The following is a 19,951-nucleotide window of genomic DNA, read 5'->3' as shown; positions in this document are numbered from 1 at the left end:
CAAAACCAAACCAAACAAACAAAAAAACCCAACCAACCAACCAACCAACCAACCAACCAAAAAACCCAGTCTTTCTGTCTCAGCCTCCCATGTGCTGGATTACAGGCATGCACCATGATGCCTGGTTTACTGTCTTAAGTGTTGTAGTTATTTTCAGTTTCCTTGCTTCAGGCCACTCTTCAGTGGTGCTTAGCATTCCTGCTTTCTTCATATTTCAGTACCCCAGGAGCTCCATTCTCAAGTCGCTGAAAGTGCCGTTTCTGCGTGAAATACTTGTTCAGTTTCTTCATCCTTCCCAAATCAGGTGTGTCACTATGCTCCGTATATCCTAGGTAGACTGTAAGCATCACTAGGGAGATGCTGTGCCTTTGCTCATGGCTCTCTCCTCAGTTACCAGAACTGTGCCTGGCAGACAGTAGGGACTCAAGATCTGAATGGATAAAATGTAGTGTAAGGAGGTACCATCTCTCACCAACAGGTGCTTGAGCCAAGGTTAAGTAACATTTTCACTGGCTTAACCTATTTCTCACTTAGAAAAAGTACAGCTCACTGCCCCAGTTCATTTACTTTTACATAAACATGCTCTTTGAGGAATGCAGTTTTCTAGGACCTGACATTTTCAGTGACTGAGAATTACTCCATTTTGTGAAGGTAAATGATACGGGAGTATCAGAACTCCAAATATTATAAGGGAAATATAACTGCTGATCTGCTAGCTGTCAGATACACTGAGTTCATGTTCCCCAGTATCAAAGAATGAATTCTAAGGAATAAAGTAGGAAATATTTATGAGACAGGAGGGATCCTGAGTGGGCTGCCAATGAACCCATTTCACAGAGGAAGTTTTAGAAAGCAAAATCACAAGGTGGGTACAACAGGGGACAAAACTATGGCCAATCACTAAGTATAGCCTCTTATGAAACATTAATCCAATGAAGAACGAAGTCATGTAGCAACTGTACATGGCAAGAACAAAGAACTTTTCAGGAAGGGATATGTCTAGGGGTCTTGGTCACCCACTGAGGTGACTGATGTCTATCTGGACTTTATTGGACCAGGCATTAACAATTATCTTATCCCTTAGGGAGGCACTAGACCTGGCCAATCTGTCTTTACCTTGAGGCTTGACCTCCAACAGATGTAATTCTGACCACAGCTGTAATGTGTTTTTACCTTTCATATTAACTCTCTCAAGGGCCCAGTCCTGTCTGACTGCCTAGAATAATTCTACCTTAGAGATCTATAATGTAAAATATCATAACAGAATGTTATAAATAGCATGTATTCTGCTTCCAAAAGCTAGTGATACACTAGAGTAATACAAAAATAATAAAAGTGAGATAGTTCATAGCAAACCTCGGAGGTATGATTAGGAATATGACTCATTAATTATCTTGGGGTAAATGCAGCCTGCATATTCTCAGGGCAAACAGGAAATGAAATGAAATGAGCTCTGTCCCATTAGTAGGAAAAGACTATAGAAAGCATTAACAAAACAGTAGTTAGTGTTTTATTGGGAATAGGTGGTGAGGCTTAGCTTTACATTACTATTTATTGCAGCATAGAAGTTTATTTTCTAAACCCTCCTTGCCTTTAAATTTTGTTAGGAGCTAAGGGCATAGCTCAGTGGTAGGGTGAACTGTTAGCATGCATGAGGTCTCTGTGTTCAATTCCCAGCACTGCAAAAAAGAAAAAAAGAAAAAAAAAAAAAAAAAAACTGTATACACTCAAAACACAAAAACAGGGAAAACCTTAATTATATGCAATTGTATAATGCAGACCATTAACAATAAGAAACAATCAGAGGCCTGGGGGTAATAGCTCAGTAACAGAGCATTTAATAGCATGTGCAAAGCCCTGGAGTTCATTCCCCAACACCACAGAAATACACACAAAAATTAAATAAAAGTGTTGCAGCTTGGCATAACTGATGCCATCTTGTGCCCTGTATTTGACCTAGGAGAGTGAAAAATTACTCAGAGTACAAATCCCATGAGAAAAGCAGAATGAGCTGCATCCACAAGAGCCGGGTGTGGTGGCTCACGCCTGTAATCCCAGCACTCAGGAGGCTGAGGTGGGAGGATCTTTGCAAATTCAAGACCAGCCTGGGCTACAAAGTAAGCTCAAGACCAGCCTGAACTGGTCTTGAGCATAGCAAGACCCCTGTGGGGGATAAGGTGTCACTTTGTAGGCCCAACCCCCTCTAACCTGCAATTTACAATAGCCGCCCTGGTATGCGAGAAGGAGGTAGAACGGGAATGCCCGTTCTCAGTGAGCCCTCACCCTCTGGAATCCATACTGTGAGCTGGCTTTGTTTTGCAGAAGTCTTGAGGAAGTGGCTGGCCACCCTTTGTGACACTAACAGCAGACAAATTAACAACATTCTTGAGCTAATAAATTTCTTCCTGGGCTAGAGAAGTTGTGAGAACTGGTTGTGATTATTTACTTCACTTAGATAGTTTTAGAATAAACATTGTAGTCTGTCACGTTGTAGCTTGCCACAAAGAATGCCTTTTCACTACTTAATTATCTGGGCTCTGTGAATTGATCGGGTTTACTATATATGAATCCTAAAATAAAGATTGTGCGTACAGTGCAGTGCAGTGCAGTGTAACGCGGTGCAGACAGCAAAGGTGTCTCTCCTGTCTTTCTTTTCCAAGCGCTGTACCCCCCGTGTCCCGACAAGGCGTGCGTGTTTACCTTGCCCGGAGTTCAGAGTGCTCTAGACACTCACGACAAGTGGCGCCCAACGTGGGGCTCCAAAGGTCGCTTAGGAAGGTAAGTATAATTTTATTACGGGGAAATGGGACAATCTGCTTCCTCTCCTTTCTTAAAAATTCTTAAACATTTATTATCTATATATGGCATATCGCTCAGGTCAGCTGACTTGGATATGTGTATTGATACAATTAAAGAATATAATCCTTGGTTTCCAGATGAAGGAACTTTAGATATAGAAGTATGGAAAAAGGCAAGGGTTAGTATAAAAAGGGCTATGCAACAGGAGAAAAAGATTCCTTTACGTTTTTGGGCTATTTGGTCGGTTGTGTACTCTTTATTAAAAGCTATGAAAGATGAACATATTGTAAAAAATCTTCAACTAGAAATTAAGCCAGTTATTCAGAAATTGCCCCTCACAGAGGAGGAACAAAATGTAGTTCAAAATGACGCTATCGCTTTAAGTAGTAAAAAGGCGTCCAAACCAAAAGTAAAATCCGCTACAGCCGACTCAGCTTTAGCTGCCGCAACAATATCAAATTATGACAATCGCCCAATTTTACAGGCTATACAACATTTAACACAAGAGGTGAAACAACTCTCCGTTAAGCAGAACCCGCCTGTAGTTCCCTCTGCACCTCCTCCATCTAACCCTAATTGGAGTAAAGCCAAGCTAGCTTTGGCTGATTTACCAAAATTAGGGGATTCTGATGAGGAAAAGCCTGCCTTTGCTTTCCCTGTAATCAGGCCTCAGCCAATAGATGGAGAGGCAGTTCCCCCTAGATGGGAAGCATTTAATATAGATGATTTAACAAAATTAAAAAAGGCTGTAACCCTTTATGGCCCTCAGGCTCATTACACTAAAAAATTAATAACATCGGTAGCAGATCACTATGGTAATCTTGCTCCTTATGATTAGAAGGCCTTGGCCAAAATTCTTTTAAAGGAGCCAGAATATTTACAGTGGCACATGTGGTTTATAGAAGGTTGTGCGAAAAAGGCAAGACAAAATGCTGACGATCGAGATCCGAATATTAGACTCCTTTCTTATCCCATGCTCTCTGGTACAGGTTTCTTTGATACTGTTGAGCATCAGACAGGAACTCCAAGAGAGATTCATGCTCAATTAAAAGATATTGCTTTAAAAGCTTGGGATAAAATACGGCCTAAAGGATCAAAATATAGATCTTGGGCTAAAGTTCTGGAAAGAGCCAATAAACCATATGTTGAGTTCGTTGCAAGACTTCAAAATGTTATAAAAAAAACAGTAGTGAGACAAGACTTACAAGAGCATCTCTTAAAAATGTTAGCTTTTAAAAATGCTAATAATAAATACAAAAGGGCTTTAATTCCAATAAAAGATACTGGAACGATTGACAATTTTATAAAACAATGTAAAGATTTAAATTCAGAATCTAAAAAAATACAACTGTTTGCTGAGACCATGACAACCACGTGGACTAATTGGCATTCTAAAAAAAAACAGTCTTTAAAATGTTTTAATTGGTAATAGCACAGGATAAAATTCAAAAAAAAAAAGTTAGTCATTATTTGGGATATATTCTTACTAGATAAAAGGTGATTCCACAAAAAATGTCTATTAGGAGAGATAAGTTATCCACTTTAAATGATTTTCAAAAATTATTAGGGGATATTAATTGGCTTCGTCCCACACTAGGTATTCCTACCCATACATTACAGCATTTGTTTGCTACTCTACAGGGCTCTTCAGATCCATCCAGCCCTCGTTCTTTAACAGCAAAAACAGAGCAAAAATTACAGTTTGTAAAACAACAAATTAAGGATACATTTTTAATTAGGATTGATCCTAAATTGCCTCTAACTTTATATATTATTAATACTTTTCAATATCCCTCTGCAGTTTTAGGTCAAAATGCTATGCCAATAAAATGGGTATTCACTAAAACTAAACAATCTAAAAATGTTATGCCTTATATTGACATGGTTACAGCTTTAATTATAAATAATAGAGCTCGTTCTATAACTTTGATAAGAAAAGATATAAACAATATAGTTATCCCTTTAACTAAGAAACAATGGAAATATTTGTTGTCAATTACTAAAACCTTACAAATTGCTTTAGCAGATTTCATAAAAACTTTTTCATATCATTTTCCTAAAAGTAAATTATGAGATTTTTTTAGACGTCAACAATTTGTGGTTAATACCTTATTAGCTGTACAGCCAATTCCACAAGCTTTGACTATATTTACAGATAGATCTAAAAATAAAGCTACATATTAGACTCAAAAATCTTACTGGGTACGTCAGACAAATTTTAACTCTGTACAACAAAATAAACTTTTTGCTATATTACAAGTGTTTTTAGATTTTCATAACCAACCTATTAATATTATAGCCGATTCGGCCTATTCTGTTGGAGTAGTGACAAATATCTATTCAGCTGTGTTATATTCTAATAAGCCTGCTTTATTGTCTTTATTTCAAAATTTACAAATACATGTTCAAAAAAAAAATCATTCTTATTTTATTACTCATTTACGTTCTCATTCTCAGTTACCCGGACCATTAATATCAGGTAACAATGCAGTAGATTCCTTAGTTATGTTCACCACACCCGTTAAAAAACATCAATTTAATCATGCAAATGCAGGACATTTGCATCTTAAATATAAGATACCTTTTACAAAAGCTAAACAAATTGTAAAAGCCTGCCCTATTTGTAGACCATTACATTTAAAAATTATTCCCGCAGGTGTCAACCCTCGAGGAACTCAACCTAATAAATTATGACAAATAGATATTACACATGTACCTTCTTTTGGTCGGCTTTCTTATGTACATATAGTTATTGATACCTATTCTTCATTTCTATGGGCTACTGCTCAACAGGGAAAATCCACTAAAAATGTTATTGTACATTTATTAGAGACTTTTACAGTTATGGAAATTCCTTCTAAAATCAAAACAGATAATAGACCTGCTTATACTAGCAAAACATTTAAACAATTTTGTGATCTCCATAATATTATTCATATTACAGGGATTAAATATAACCCCCAGGGTCAAGCTATTGTTAAAAAAACACATGGCACTCTTAAATTACAAATTAAAAAATTAAAAAGGAGGAGTCAGGAGGATATTCAGATACCAATACTGTTTAAATTGCAAAACAGTCCAAAAACATTACTGCATCAAGCATTGTTTATTTTAAATTTTCTCAATTTACCACAAGGTGAAATATTAACAAGAGCTGAAAAACATTTTGAACAGCAACAACAGCCTTTTGTGATTAATGAACCTATTTGGACTAAAACAGCTCCAGAGGCTGAATGGGAGAGGGGCACATTGCTCTATAGGGGGAAAGGTTTTGGTTATATCTCCACAGAAAATGGAATTCAGCAGTGGGTCCCTGGACGATGGATCAGGACCCGCGTCTCCAGATCCTGTTCACCAGCCCCGGAGACAACTCCCCAAGGAACCGGAACCGTGCCTTCAGAAGCGAGCGCGAAACCAGCTAGAAGCTGAGGATGCTGAGTTTGTTCCTATCGCAGCCATGGCCAGATTACAGCTAAGAAAATCCCGCCGCTCACAGCGACCAAATTTAAATCCCCTCCCTACATGGGGACAATTAAAGAAATTGACCATAGAAGGGCAACGGCTTGTCCTTCAAGCAGGAAAGCCTTTAAACCCTGAAAACTTGTTTTTAGCTTTATGTGCCTTGCTCACCGTTGCATCGGGGACTGAGGTACCTCCGCATTCGTACTGGGCATATATTCCAAACCCCCCTTTATTAGAACCTGTAAAATGGGGAACTAGTGATATTTTACTTTATACCACACCTAGAGAAATTTTGTCAGCACCGTGGGCTGATTTAACCCCCCACAATCAAGATGATGGGACACTATTCAATTTTACTTATTATGGTAATCAAAGGCCTATTTGCATTGGGGAACCGCCTTGCATCCCTCTGGGATGGCAGTATTGGATTCAACATGGAATAAAAGCAGGCAACAAAAGGACAAGGCTTCAAGCCTTGGCTGCTCAAACCTTTAATGTTACCTGGAAAAATTTAACAGCACCTGATACAAATACATTTCCTGTATGCCCTGAATTTACTTATAAAAATATTTCTTATAATCCCATAATTTGGCAACTATGTATGGGAAAATTTGCTAAAAATATTGATGGGTATATTATTTGGGGACCATTTGGAAAATTCGTTAATGGATGTGCTGAATGGAATGAGACAAGATATAATCTCTCTGTTGTGTATAGTCTTCCAGATCCAAAGAAAATAACTGACGGAGCTCCTATATTTCAACAAAAGACGGCTCTCTTGTGGTGGGGAGATGGTGGAATCGCTAACCCTGCTGTTGCAGCCGAAGAATACCCTCATCACCTTCAAAATCATATTTGAAAGATCCCAGCCGCTATGCAACCTGTAACCTTGTACAATGTTTCATATTCAGGGACTAGTCGATCTGTATCTACTACTTATAATTTTACTAGGTTTAAAATGTATAATATTACTGTTTGTGCACCTCTGCCTTATGTCTTTTTAGTGGGAACTTTTAATTTTACACATTTTTCTTGTACTTGTTTAAATTGTCAATTGTTTACATGCTTAAATAACACACTAAATTTCACTAAGCCTTATACAGTTATGCTGTTACAACAAAAAACTCATATTTGGTTGCCTGTAAATTTAACTCGACCTTGGTCTCAAGACCCGGTAATTTGTGTTACTACTAAATTTTTTAAACATCTGTTAAAACGTACAAAAAGATTTATTAGAATAGTGGTTGCTGTACTGTTAAGTCTGATAACTGTAGCCTCTCTAGCAGCAGTCTCAGGAGTAGCTTTACAAACCTCTTTACAAGAAAAACATGTTGTCGAATTATGGCATGAGAATTCTCATGAACTTTGGTTAACTCAGTGGCAGATAAACGCCAGACTACAACAACAAATAGACCTCCTTAAACAAACAGTTGAATGGATGGGTAGAAAAATATTGGCTCTTCAGCATCAAGTGTTTTTAAAATGTGATTGGAATTCAACTACTTTCTGTATAACCCAACGACCTTATAATCAGACAGAACATGAATGGGAAATGATTAGAATGTATTTAAATGGAAACACCTCTGCCCAGGAGGAAATAGAATCTTTGCATAATCAAATTGACAAGGATTTTGCAAAGCAAAATGATGATGAATCTCTAGCACAATTCGCGCAATTGCTTGCTCAATCTTTGAAAGGATTAGATTCCAAAGGAATCTGGCAGAGCATTACCCACACTTTTAGTGGCATGGGACTTAGTTTAATTATAGTTCTCATTGCCATAGTTCTTGTGTATTTTTACTGCATAAGACGAAATGCTATTAATAACCTGATCTTATGGAAATTGTTGTTAAAAAATAAAAAGGAAGGAAGTGTGGGGGATAAGGTGTCACTTTGTAGGCCCAACCCCCTCTAACCTGCAATTTACAATAGCCGCCCTGGTATGCGAGAAGGAGGTAGAACGGGAATGCCCGTTCTCAGTGAGCCCTCACCCTCTGGAATCCATACTGTGAGCTGGCTTTGTTTTGCAGAAGTCTTGAGGAAGTGGCTGGCCACCCTTTGTGACACTAACAGCAGACAAATTAACAACATTCTTGAGCTAATCAATTTCTTCCTGGGCTAGAGAAGTTGTGAGAACTGGTTGTGATTATTTACTTCACTTAGATAGTTTTAGAATAAACATTGTAGTCTGTCACGTTGTAGCTTGCCACAAAGAATGCCTTTTCACTACTTAATTATCTGGGCTCTGTGAATTGATCGGGTTTACTATATATGAATCCTAAAATAAAGATTGTGCGTACAGTGCAGTGCAGTGCAGTGTAACGCGGTGCAGACAGCAAAGGTGTCTCTCCTGTCTTTCTTTTCCAAGCGCTGTACCCCCCGTGTCCCGACAAGGCGTGCGTGTTTACCTTGCCCAAAGTTCAAAGTGCTCTAGACACTCACGACAGACCCCATCTCAAAAAAAGACAAAAAACAAAACAAAACAAAAAATTAACCTGCACAACAAAGAAGCAGGATACTGGTGTCACCCAAAATTAATGTAAGATTCTAGCTAAATTGTTTCCAACAGGATGTCTTGCTTTTCAGTTTTCTGCTCTAAATACTCTTGTAACCCTCCAGTTCGGGGCCACTTGATCTGACTCTGAAACAGGGGTCTTTACGAGTGGTCACTGAGCTCAGCTAATAAAATCCCAAAATTTGTCAATTTGGCTGCTTGGATTCCTATACTGATTATAAATCCACTTCAAAAAGTAGTACTTAGCCGCTCTGTGCCATGAATTCAGAATTGAGAATGTCAGCTCAAAATTCAAAACCTAAAGTACACTATACACTTAAAGACACAGACATGAGTCTTTTTAAACTGAGCATTCTTTGAAGTGATAAAAGTATTCTGATGATGCTAACAATACTCAGCGTTCTTCTACCTAAGATCACCTTCAGAATTAGACTAGAATATAAGAGTAATTTCCATTTGACCAGAACCCAGTCATGTTTCATTAAACTTGTCCTGAGTGACTTTGGGTTATTTCAAAACCTGAAAAATATCCTCCCAAGATAAGAAACTTGACCAGGAAGGGCATTTAAAAAGAATGGGCCACTAATCCTGAAAGCGACTGATTTCACAAGCAAATTTCAGTCATTTCACACATTCCAGGAAAGTGTCTTGGCAGTTCTTTTATATGCATAAATTCTATCATAAAAAAAAAAAAAATGAAGTGCTCTACGGCCAGGCAACTAGCCTTAAAAGCAAAGGACAGAACTCCCCCAGCTCAGACCGCCATGCAGGAGCCACTACTAGAGAAGCTTCTCCATTTTACCCTTGTGGAGGAAAAGCTGAGTAAGGTCACTGACAAGATCCCGAGTAGTAAGGGGCAGACGGGTTTGGTAACTGAAGTCTGAGCAGTTTTCGAGCAGGCGAAGTGTCTAATTGCTGCATGCTTCTTTTCTCTGCAGAAGAAAGAAGCCAAACAAATCAATTTCAACTGAATTCACATAAAACTTATTGAAAATACTGTGTGGGCAACGTGCCAGGTGGTGAAGGGCAATGCAATGACAAATTGTCTCTGTCCTCCAGGAGGTGGCAGTCTTGATGGGAAAGCTAGCTACTACAATACAATACAGTAAGAAAAAAGTGCATATAGCAAGTAATTTAGGGATGGAGGAGGTGAGGAAAAGCTACAAAACAGTTATGTCAGTGTTACTTTATGGGTTCTAGAAAATTTTTAAGAGGTCAAAAAACAGTGGATTTAGGGGCTGGGGATTTAGCTCAGCGATATAAGCACCTGCCTTGCAAGCAGGTGGTCGTGAGTTTGATCCCCAGTAACGATAAAAAGAAAAAACAAAACAAAACAGTGGATTTAGCTGGGTGGGATGCCACATGCCTATAATCCCAACACTCAGGAGGCTGAAGCAGGAGGAGCACTGCAAGTTCAAGACCAGTCAGGCTACAAAGTGAGTCAGTCAGGCTCAAAGCCAGGCTGAACTGCACAGTGAGAACCTGTCTCAAAAAGACACATACACACACACACACACACACACACACACCAAAGAAACTGGGTTTTTTTTTCCCTTGGAAACTGATCTGGCTATGTACTCCGCACTGTCCTTTTAGCTTGTATAGATTCTCTTGCCTTCGCCTCCTGAGTGCTAGATTATAGGTTTGTATCATCTGATATAGTGTGTATTTTTAAAGTCTTGGATTTGCTAAAACAAAAGAGTTCATGGGGATTTAATTTTCACTCTTAACTGTGCTTTTGGAATTTATGTCTAGAAATTTCTCATCAACACAGTCCTGATTGTGGAGAGAAAAACAGATCATCTCCTATAGGTCTTACCCTGGGGACCACATATTTCTCAAAGCCTAACAGATCTGAAACAGCCCAAACTCTGGTCTCAAGAGAAACTTACCAAGCTGTACTGACACCTTCTGGAGGTCCTGGGTACTTTCATCCATAAAAGCGTGCAGCTGCTTCACTGATCCTTGCAGCTCATCTATCTGCAGAAAAAGACAGCCTTAAGCTTCAGGGTTCCATGACTTCTCTGAAGTTCCCCCAAATTCTTCATGCAGACTCTTTCCCAATGGTGGACTGGAACACTGGACCTGCTGTCCTTTCAGTCTGGAATGCTTATGGCAGACATTCTATTGGCTCCCCCTGAGCCACACCTTACTTCCCCCTCCTAGCTCCATGTCCCAGGAGGCTGACCCAGGGACAAGTCATATCCTCTGTTCTGCTTGGGTACTGCCATCAGAAAGCTCTAGTGGGAGGGAACTGACTGAGGGTATTTATTGTCCATTCACAGGCCTAAAAAAACTTCTACAATTGTGAGCCAATATAAACGTTTTCTTTTTGTAAGTTGGTTATTTCAGGTATTTTATCAGATATGGAAAACCAACACAAATGAAAAGGTAGCAAACTTGGACAGCTTAAGGAAACAACGTTGAGCTGACTTACCACCAACTCCATATAATCAAAGACTTTGTTCTGGTTTTGTAATATTTTTTGATAGTCGGGCTTTGTGTAAAGAACTTCATTTTGGGAAGATCTAAGATATGATGCTGGTTCCAGTTTAACTTCAGTAATTTTGGTTTCATTTGATCCTCTAAAAACCAAACAAAACAGAGATTTCAAAGAATTTTATAATTATTTTGTAAAAAAGATAGCAAAGACTATCTGAAAAAAACCTCCTATAAAGCTGAATCAATATCCTTCTACCCTACTCTAGGTAGAGCCAGCTGTTGTAGTCAAGGGTTGTGAGAACAATTAGAATCAGGACACAGAATTTATAATATTATTTATGACGGTCACCCAAAGTTAACACAAGAAAGTGTAGGAAATCTATCTACAACACTAAAGACACGGAATATTTAGCCAAGGGCCTGGATCACACAGCAATATCCTGCGTGAGTCTAGATGAAAACCTAGAACCCATGACAGTGCTTCCCATGAGTTCAACTGGAGGTCTAGAGCTCACAAGAAGGACTCACGCCAGTCTCTTTTACGGATCTGTGATGGGAAGACCCAAAGATAATAGAAGTGGTAGAAGCTAGAAAGTCTATGCCAGCAGGGTGAAGGAGCTGTGCTGGTAGGTTGAGGGTTTTACACTGGAGCTGAGAAGTCATGCTCATAATAAGGACCAGGGCTGTCCTGAAAAGCACCATAGCCATCCTCAGCGACAGGGAGATCCTGAGCTCCTCTGATGATAAGAATAGCCGAGTACATGCCCGAAAGCCAGCATGATGAGTTTGTCCTGGAGATTAAATGTCACGTCTCCCCCTCCAGAGCCAGGAAGCAATGCTCAGTGTAAGGACCAGAGCTCCCCCAAAGTGAACCACAGTCACTTTCACCACAAGGTCCTGAGCTCCTCCAATGACAATGGCTGAACTCAAACTAGGGAAGCTGGTCACAATGAGTTCCTCTAGGAGAACCAAGGGCTCAAATAGCAATGCTTTGAGAAACTCACAATGCCCCCCCCCCCGCCTTTATGTTTCTATTTATGCTGGCAACTTTTTTTTTAGGTGGAACATCTACACTCAGCAGCATGCTGTTGATTTAATTAAGCTGGTGTTAAGTTGACCATCAGTTTTTAACTCATAACAATCCATCCCTATAGTAACAAAAACACATTGGCTGGGGATTTAGCTCAGCAGCATAAGCACCTGCCTTGCAAGCAGGCGGTCGTGAGTTCGATCTCCGGTACCAAAAAAAGGAAAAAGACAAAAAACAAAAACAAAAACAATCTATCCCTGGTCAACTTAATAACCACACACATTTTTTTTTTTAAAGTATAGTCTTTAGTGGCAGATTTGTAAAAGTTAACAATCTTGGTCTATTTAGATTTACATTAATGCAACAATTACATATCGGTACTGGGGATCGAACTCATGATCGCCTGCTTGCAAGGCAGGCGCTTAAGCCGCTGAGCTAAATCCCCAGCCCCTTTTATTAACTTTTAACATGGCATAGCAAGACTAAAAAATAAGGATCTCCTACAATTTAAATATATTTTTATCTTTAGATGAAAGACTTTATTTTTTTATTGTTTTGTTTTTTTAAATAACTATGCTTCTGTTTTATCTTTGTTACCCACAGTTTTACTAGAGCCTTTTTTTTTTTTGCCAAACGTTTTAAATTATTTTTTTGGCTCTACTCTAAATTTTAACACAGTCAAAATCTCTCAGAAGTAACTGTGCTACCATCTCAACTGTAGACTGCACTGAAATTTTTTGGAGACCAGGTAATATCTCTAAATACAAACAAAATGAACACCAACTTTTAGCTTAAAGCACAGTATACTACCTGGACTCTAGCAGCCGATGTAGTCCTTCTCAACAGAGGACTCTCGAGCTTTATCTTAACTGGCAGCGTTTTTATCAATACTCTGATTTTTTTTAAGGCTCTGATCAGAGTCTCTAATATGGTCTATAACATATAGGGGCTATTTTTTTTTTTTTGCCAGTCTCTCAAAAACGTTTTAAATTAATTTTTAAGGCTCTAAGCCATGTGGCCATGCAGCAGAACAGCAATGACCCCACTTCTGGTACCAATTTCTGTTGTGGTCAGGGAACAGAGGAGAATAATTAAAATCAGGACATAAAATTTATATCACTTACGATGGTCAGCCAAGGCCCTTTGGTGTGCTGGGGATTCAATCTAGGGCTTTGCATATGCTAGGCAAGTGCTCTACTATTGAATTTTACCCCCAGCCCCAGGTATGGGCTCTCTTGACAAGAGGTTCTGGCATAATGGCTTAGTATTATTATTTTTTGTGGTACCAGGGATGGAACCTATGGTCTTTCCACTGAACTACATCTCCAGCCCATTTTAATATTTTTTATTTTAAGACAGGGTCTTGCTCAATTGCCCAGGCTGTGTTCAATCTTATAAATCTCTTCCTTAGCCTCCCAGAGTGCTCGGATTTTACAGGCATCTGACACTGCACCTACCTAATATTAATGTTTTTATACCATTGCACTCTGAGAAATGTTGGAAACTTCAACCCAGTTAACTCTACTTAACAGCTCAGTTCACATACCAAAAAAGACGATGTATGGGGTAGAGTGATGCCAAAGCTTGCCAAGTCACTATCTATGGTCATTTACCAAAGTAAATGCTGATCTACTTCAATTACCTAAAAAAATTGGTATGATGGAGAGTTCATGAAAAATGATGACCTTCTTGTAACTGTTACAATTTATTGAGCTTTTTTAGGTGCCTAAAGCTGCTGGCCACAGTCCATTTAACATCAATTAATACAATGACCCAATGTGCTAAGTACTACCATCATCCCTATTTTCAACTAAGGAGCCTCATACTTTATGGATTAAGTGATTTGCTCAAGGTCACAAAACTCAGGAGTAGGTAATCAGGATCTAAACAGTCAACTCTAAGATGCTTTTGCTTAATCTATAAGCTTTGCTGCAAAGCTTTGATTCTCAAGGTGCCATCATTTTGTGTGTATAGATGCAGTATAGGGGACCGAATCTGGGCCTTTGTGCATACTAGACAAGCACTGTACACCAAGTTACATCCCAGGATTTTAAAAATTTATTTTGAATAGGATTTTGCTAAATTGTACAGACTGGTCTCAAGCTTCCAATTCCTGCCATATCCTCCTGAGTAGCTGGGATTACAGGAGTGAGCCACTATTTTCAGCTTGAAACTGCCATCTTAGTGGGGAAGTTTTTTAGGTCACATTACTTAGAGCCCCCTTCTACTGTGAGGCCACTCTTTTTTTTTTTTTTGGTGGTGGTACTGGGGATTGAACTCAGAGCCTTGTGCATGGTAGACAAGCACTCTCTACCACTGAGTTACATCCCCAGACTACTTTTGCAATTAAGGTTTTGGTTAACATTTTATAACTGGGTTTCTGGCTAAGGTTCTGCTGGTGAGGGAGGAGCTTAAGATTACTAGCTCAGGTGCTCACTAAGCCGAATCTATTACTTCCCACTTTTCCTCTGCTTCCAAGATCAAGACAAAGATCGACTCTCAGATGATCATAGTGGTACACACTTGTAATTCCAGGTACTTGGGAGGCTAAGCAGAAAGACTATAGGCCAGGCTAGGCAACCTAGTGAGACTGATTAAAAATAAAAGGGGATTGGGATATAGTTTAGTGATAGAGCACCTTCCTAGAATGTATGAGACCTTGCATTTATTCCCTAGTATGGTGGGGTGGGGAAGTAAAAAAAAAAAAAAAATCCTCTTTTACTTATACCTTCCTCTACCAGTCTAAGTCTATTCTATGTATGTATGGTCTAATAGTCTAAGTCTATTCTATCTATGTATCCATGAGGCCATGGCCAGAGGTCTGTTTCATCCCTGCAACTCAAAGGGGCCGTGTACTGCCAGGAGTGGAGGCACTAGGATTGTCATGACTTTCAGATCAGTGTAGGCTACGTGGTGAGTTTTAAGATCAGCCTGAACTGCATAGCAAGACCCTTGTGGTTCCCCAAGTCTCTTGATTACAGTTCTTGGTCTAGCCCCAGATGGCCAAGTGCAAGGCAGAAATGTACCTATCTCCGAGGATGTGAAACAACAGCCAAGGACACAGAACAGATGTAATTCTGTTCTAACACTGAAAACAGTCACAGCTACTCTCCCTTACTTCTCATTTAGCCTTCACTTCCAGTCAAGAGTACTAATACACACAGTGTTGATAAATTGACTATATTGTAAGGATTCATCATTCAGTTTATGCTAACGAGAACTGAAATAAACTCATATCAAATTCCACAAGGTTAAAAAGAGAGCTTTTTGGGGGCTAGAGATTTAGCTCAGCAGCTCAAGTGTTTGCCTAGTAAGCTCAAGGTCGTGAGCTCAATCCCCAGTACCAAAAAAAAAAAGAGAGAGCAGCTTTTTATTTCCACTTCACAGATCTAACCTGGATGTCTCTTCTGATAGTGCCTCCTTCTGGTAGCGCAGCAAGAGATGATCCCAAGTCTGTCTTTCTAATGAAAACCTACAGAATCCAAGGAAAAATTAAATTAACTTTTTTTGGGTAAGAGTGGTGGTTGTGACAGGGTCTTGCCAAATATTCCAGGCTGGCTTTGAACTCACAGAGATCCTTTGTCCTCAGCCTCCAAAGTGCTGGGATTACACTAGGCTTCAGTTAGTTTCAGATCAGATCATTCTGAACAATTTAGGGCGATAATAAGTACATTCGACACAGAATCCAATTATAAAAATTTGAGTAGAAGTCATTAAAGGATTAGAAATCTTGCCTGATGCAGAGGCTACTGATTTTTTTGTTGTTGTTGTTGTTGATGATGTTGTTGGTACCAGGAATGGAATTCAGGAACTTGAGCTTGCCCGGCAGGTACGGTGCCGCTGAGCTATATCCCTAACACCCAGAGGACATTAATTTATTTTAATTTTTTTTGAGATAGGGTTTCACTGTATAGAGTTCAGACTGGCCTTAAACTCATGGTGATCTTCCTGCCTGAACCTCCCAAGTGCTGGGATTATAGGCTTGTGCCATCAAACCTGGCTGGAGGCTATTAATCTAATCAAATAAAACATGGTTTCTTAGCCAGGGTGTGGTGGTGTATTCCTGTAATCCCAGCACTTGGGAGGCTGAGGTAGAAGGATCATTGCAAATCTGAGACCTGCCCGGGCTACAAATGAGCTCAAGGCCAGCCTGAACTGCATAACAGAGACCTTGTCTCAAAGAGAAAAAGAAAAAAAAAATCCAAAAAGCCCCCACAATTTCATGAAGCTAGGTGTGATGACACTTGCTTGTAATCCCAGAACTTGAGAGGCTGAAGCAAGAGGATCATTATGAGTTCGAGGCCATCTCTGGCTACTAAGTGAGTTCAAGACCAGCCCGAACTATATTGAGACCCTGTCTTAAAAAAAAAAAAAAAAAAAAAAATCAAATTAACATTCTTATTCCGTGGACTTTATCCTATAAAATTAGCTATCACAGAACCTTAATTTTCAGTGCATATATAGTAGCACTGAATGTTATGTTTATTATTAACTTTTCCCAGGATCATTTTCTCCAGATGGAGAATGAATTTACATTTTCCTACAAAAGCTCACTCATTTTCACTTACTTTGTTATATGTTCCTTCATCTCAGCCACTGATGCTTCCAGATTCAAATCTAATGCTTTTCTGGAATATAGATATGATTATGGGATTAATAAGAATCTTTCAAGAAACATCTATTTTTAATATAATGCCCTACATAATTTTATAGGTAATAAAACATGGCAATATTTTTCTTTCAACCAATATATATTCTTTTTTTTCTTTTTAGACTAGTCAAGTGCAGTAGTGAGAAGGGGGGAAAGAGTAGAACAAGGAGTTCAATCTGTACTGACTGTGAACAATCAACTGAGATAACTCACTACCTTCGGACCAGCCAACAAATACATATTCTTGGGCTCTTACTTTTTCACTACACAGTAACTTCTAAGTGGTTTTTATTTTACTGTCTTTTTTGAGACAGAGTTTCACTATGCAGTTCAGGCTCATCTTGAACTCACTTTGTAGCCCAAGTTGGCCTCAAACTTGTAGCAACCTTCCTATATCAGCCTCCTGAATGCATGCACTCCCCATGTGCAAATTATTTTTTATTCTTATAAATATTTTAGGAGATAGCATCACATTGTGTAGTTCAGGCTAGTCTTGAACTCACTATGTAGCTAAGGCTGGTCTTGAATTTGCAGTGATCCTCCTGCTTCAACCTACCAACTGTGGGGATTACAGATATGTACCACCACACTACCAGCTCTAAATGGTTATCATTCTATTTCTTTCATCAATTCCAATTCACATCAAAGCCAAATTAACCTTTGACTTTTTTTTAAAATTTTATTTTAAAGAGGATAAAACCAAGGAAAACAAAACAATAAAACCAATAAGAAATAAACCAGTAGAAGTGATACAGGACTTCAAAACCTTATGATACCAACAATAGTTACCATAATGCCTTTTGTTTTTTTTGTTTTTTTTTTTTTTTGGTCTTTTTCCTTTTTATCGGTACCAGGGATCAAACTCACGACTGCCTGCTTGCAAGGCAGGCGCTTATGCCGCTGAGCTAAATCCCCAGCCCCCACATAATGCCTTTTGTTGTCTTCAAAATAGCTACACATACTTTTGGACATAGTAAAATCAAACAGAACAGAGTAGACTAGAAACAATAAAGCCAAAACAGTGAATGCAATAAAGGACTTCAAAACAAGCCACTAGTAAATCCAAAATGGCTACCATAATATGCCTTATCTTTCAAATAGCTGCTCCTGCCATCAGATTAACATAATCAAACAAAACAGAAGAGAATAAAACCCAAGCCAACAAAACAATGAAAATGATATGGCTTCCCAGCTGGGATCACTTCCTGGCGAGGCTCCTGGTTCGCCCCGCCCCCAGTCTGCACATGGCACTCACTCATGAAGAGGGGCTTGGGTATGGCTGTCTCCACTACGACAGTGGCCTGGGCATGGCACTGTTTTCCAGGCGGAGATCACCTCCTGATCTTTTTTTTTTTCCTTTTTTTGAGACAGGGTCTCGCTATGCCTAACCTTTGATTTTTTTCCTTGCAAAACCTCTGTGAATGGGCAGGCCTGGGGGCAAACACATGTGGTTCCAGTACTCTGGTATACGAGGTAGATCACAATTTTGAACTTGAGCAATTTAGCAACTTAGTAAGATCCTGTCTCAAAATAAAAAAGGTGCTGGGGATGTAACTCAATGTAGACGCTGGGTTCAAACTCCAGCATATAGAAAAAAAGCCAAAATTTAGCTGGATAAATCCAGCACCTAAGAAGGCAAAGATAGGAGGATCACAAGGAGCCCTACCTGAGAAACTTAGTGATACTTTGTCTAAAAAAAGAGTGGGGGAGGTCCGAGAGGGGCATACTCCAGTGGTAGAGCAATGTGAGGTTCAATCCTGAGCCCCACCCCATCTCACCAAAAGCCAAAACTCCTTAACCTGGCATTTAAAGCCTGTTCTGATCCCACCCATTTTACCTACTGTGATTACTATTTTATTTTAACAGTTTAGTTCAATTGGGAGATTATTCTAATGGAATAGTCTTGTCTCAGGTATTGCTGGGCATGCTGATGCACACCTGTGATCCCAGCATTCAGGAAGCTGAGGCAGAAGGATCATCACAGGTTTGAGGCCAGCTTGGATTACATGAGACTTTGTCTCCAAAAAAAAAAAAAAAAAAAACTTAAAAAGTACTGAAAATGTCAAAATATTACAGATGTACTTGAAAGGTTCATGCCCTAGTATAAATTATTGTACAATTATGGCGGTGGTGTAACTTGGCAGAAGGCCAAAGCAGGATGCTTACCACTTCCTGCTTCTTCTTTAGCTCTAATTGCAACTCTCCTTCCTGTCTGCATGCACGGAGAATTCCAATGGGCTCCTCACATGGCATCAATATCCACCCCATGCACCACTTCCAATCAGAGATCATAGAACCCGCTGCCTCTCTGTGTCTGGTTGAAAGAGACAGCCCAACTGCCATGGGTTTTGAGCTCCTTTTCACATCCTCAACTCAGTAAACCTGTTCCTTTTGTACTTTTTGCTTCTCTACGGTGCCAGAATACTCTAACAGAACTTGGTACTGTATCTGACAAAGACAAACCAGTAGTTACTGTTTTTCTACCAAGGCCTGTGACATAGCCTCCACCATCTGTCCAATCTGTGAGATGCAGAAGCCTGTTCTAAATATACTGCATTAAAAAACATGCTATGTTAATCTAAAATGTTTCACTTTCTGATCAGAAATGACAGTCCTAAGGAACTGTGGGATAGTAAACCTTTAGGAAGTAAAAAATGAAAACTGATGATGTAAATCCAAGTACATGTTATGTTATAGAATAAAACTAGGAAGCTAGAGATAGCATCACACCTAAAGATCACCAACTTAGGAGTGAGATTTAAAATTTCTGCTAATATTCTTCCTTGCCAAGAGCCAAAAAACATGCATGGCTAGCAAAGATTTCAATTATTATGCTTTTCTTCTCATCTTGCAATGGCTAGTTCCTTCTTACCATTCAGGTCTTTTTTCAACAATTTTTTTTTTGTCTTTTTCCTTTTTATCAGTACCAGGGATCGAACTCATGACTGTCTGCTTTTAAGGCAGGCGCTTATGCCACTGAGCTAAACCCCCAGCCACCATTCAGGTCTTATGGGTCTGAGTCCAAAGGACAAATCAAGAGCAATTTCTGAAT

The 19,951-nt window shown here is 39.2% G+C and overlaps 2 protein-coding genes across 10 annotated transcripts in view; one reads left to right on the top strand and one right to left on the bottom strand.

The window, feature by feature from the left end:
- The first annotated feature begins 240 nt into the window (after positions 1-240).
- Positions 241-8,601, top strand: LOC134476007 (endogenous retrovirus group K member 19 Env polyprotein-like). Its single transcript, XM_063248402.1, has 3 exons — positions 241-304; positions 2,661-2,778; positions 6,089-8,601. The coding sequence occupies exon 3, from the start codon at positions 6,092-6,094 to the stop codon at positions 7,118-7,120; it is 1,029 nt and encodes a 342-aa protein (XP_063104472.1). The 5' UTR covers positions 241-304; positions 2,661-2,778; positions 6,089-6,091; the 3' UTR covers positions 7,121-8,601.
- Positions 1,488-19,951, bottom strand: part of Dsn1 (DSN1 component of MIS12 kinetochore complex) — a 31,441-nt gene continuing 12,977 nt past the window's right edge. For 8 of the 9 annotated variants that reach the window (XM_013150304.3, XM_013150309.3, XM_013150311.3 and 5 more), the window contains 5 exons: positions 16,817-16,876; positions 15,643-15,720; positions 11,214-11,361; positions 10,669-10,756; positions 9,421-9,708 (listed from right to left, as the gene is read on the bottom strand). In XM_013150304.3, the coding sequence (XP_013005758.1) occupies positions 9,605-9,708; positions 10,669-10,756; positions 11,214-11,361; positions 15,643-15,720; positions 16,817-16,876 (478 nt within the window). In that variant the 3' untranslated portion in view covers positions 9,421-9,604. Of the gene's footprint in view, positions 1,680-9,420; positions 9,709-10,668; positions 10,757-11,213; positions 11,362-15,642; positions 15,721-16,816; positions 16,877-19,951 lie in introns of those variants that run through there. The other variant, XM_013150302.3, reaches the window with a different exon arrangement.

This window comes from Cavia porcellus, unplaced genomic scaffold, assembly GCF_034190915.1.
Source record: "Cavia porcellus strain 051 isolate PalLab524CR breed Dunkin Hartley unplaced genomic scaffold, mCavPor4.1 scaffold_5, whole genome shotgun sequence".
In the NCBI taxonomy this organism is placed as follows: Eukaryota; Metazoa; Chordata; class Mammalia; order Rodentia; family Caviidae; genus Cavia; species Cavia porcellus.
The sequence above is the reverse complement of the archived record's forward strand: the minus strand, read 5'-3'. Positions and strand labels throughout refer to the sequence as shown.

Excerpts from the sequence above, each read along its gene's own strand:
- LOC134476007 (XM_063248402.1), top strand. The coding sequence starts at position 6,092 with ATGGAATTCAGCAGTGGGTCCCTGGACGATGGATCAGGACCCGCGTCT.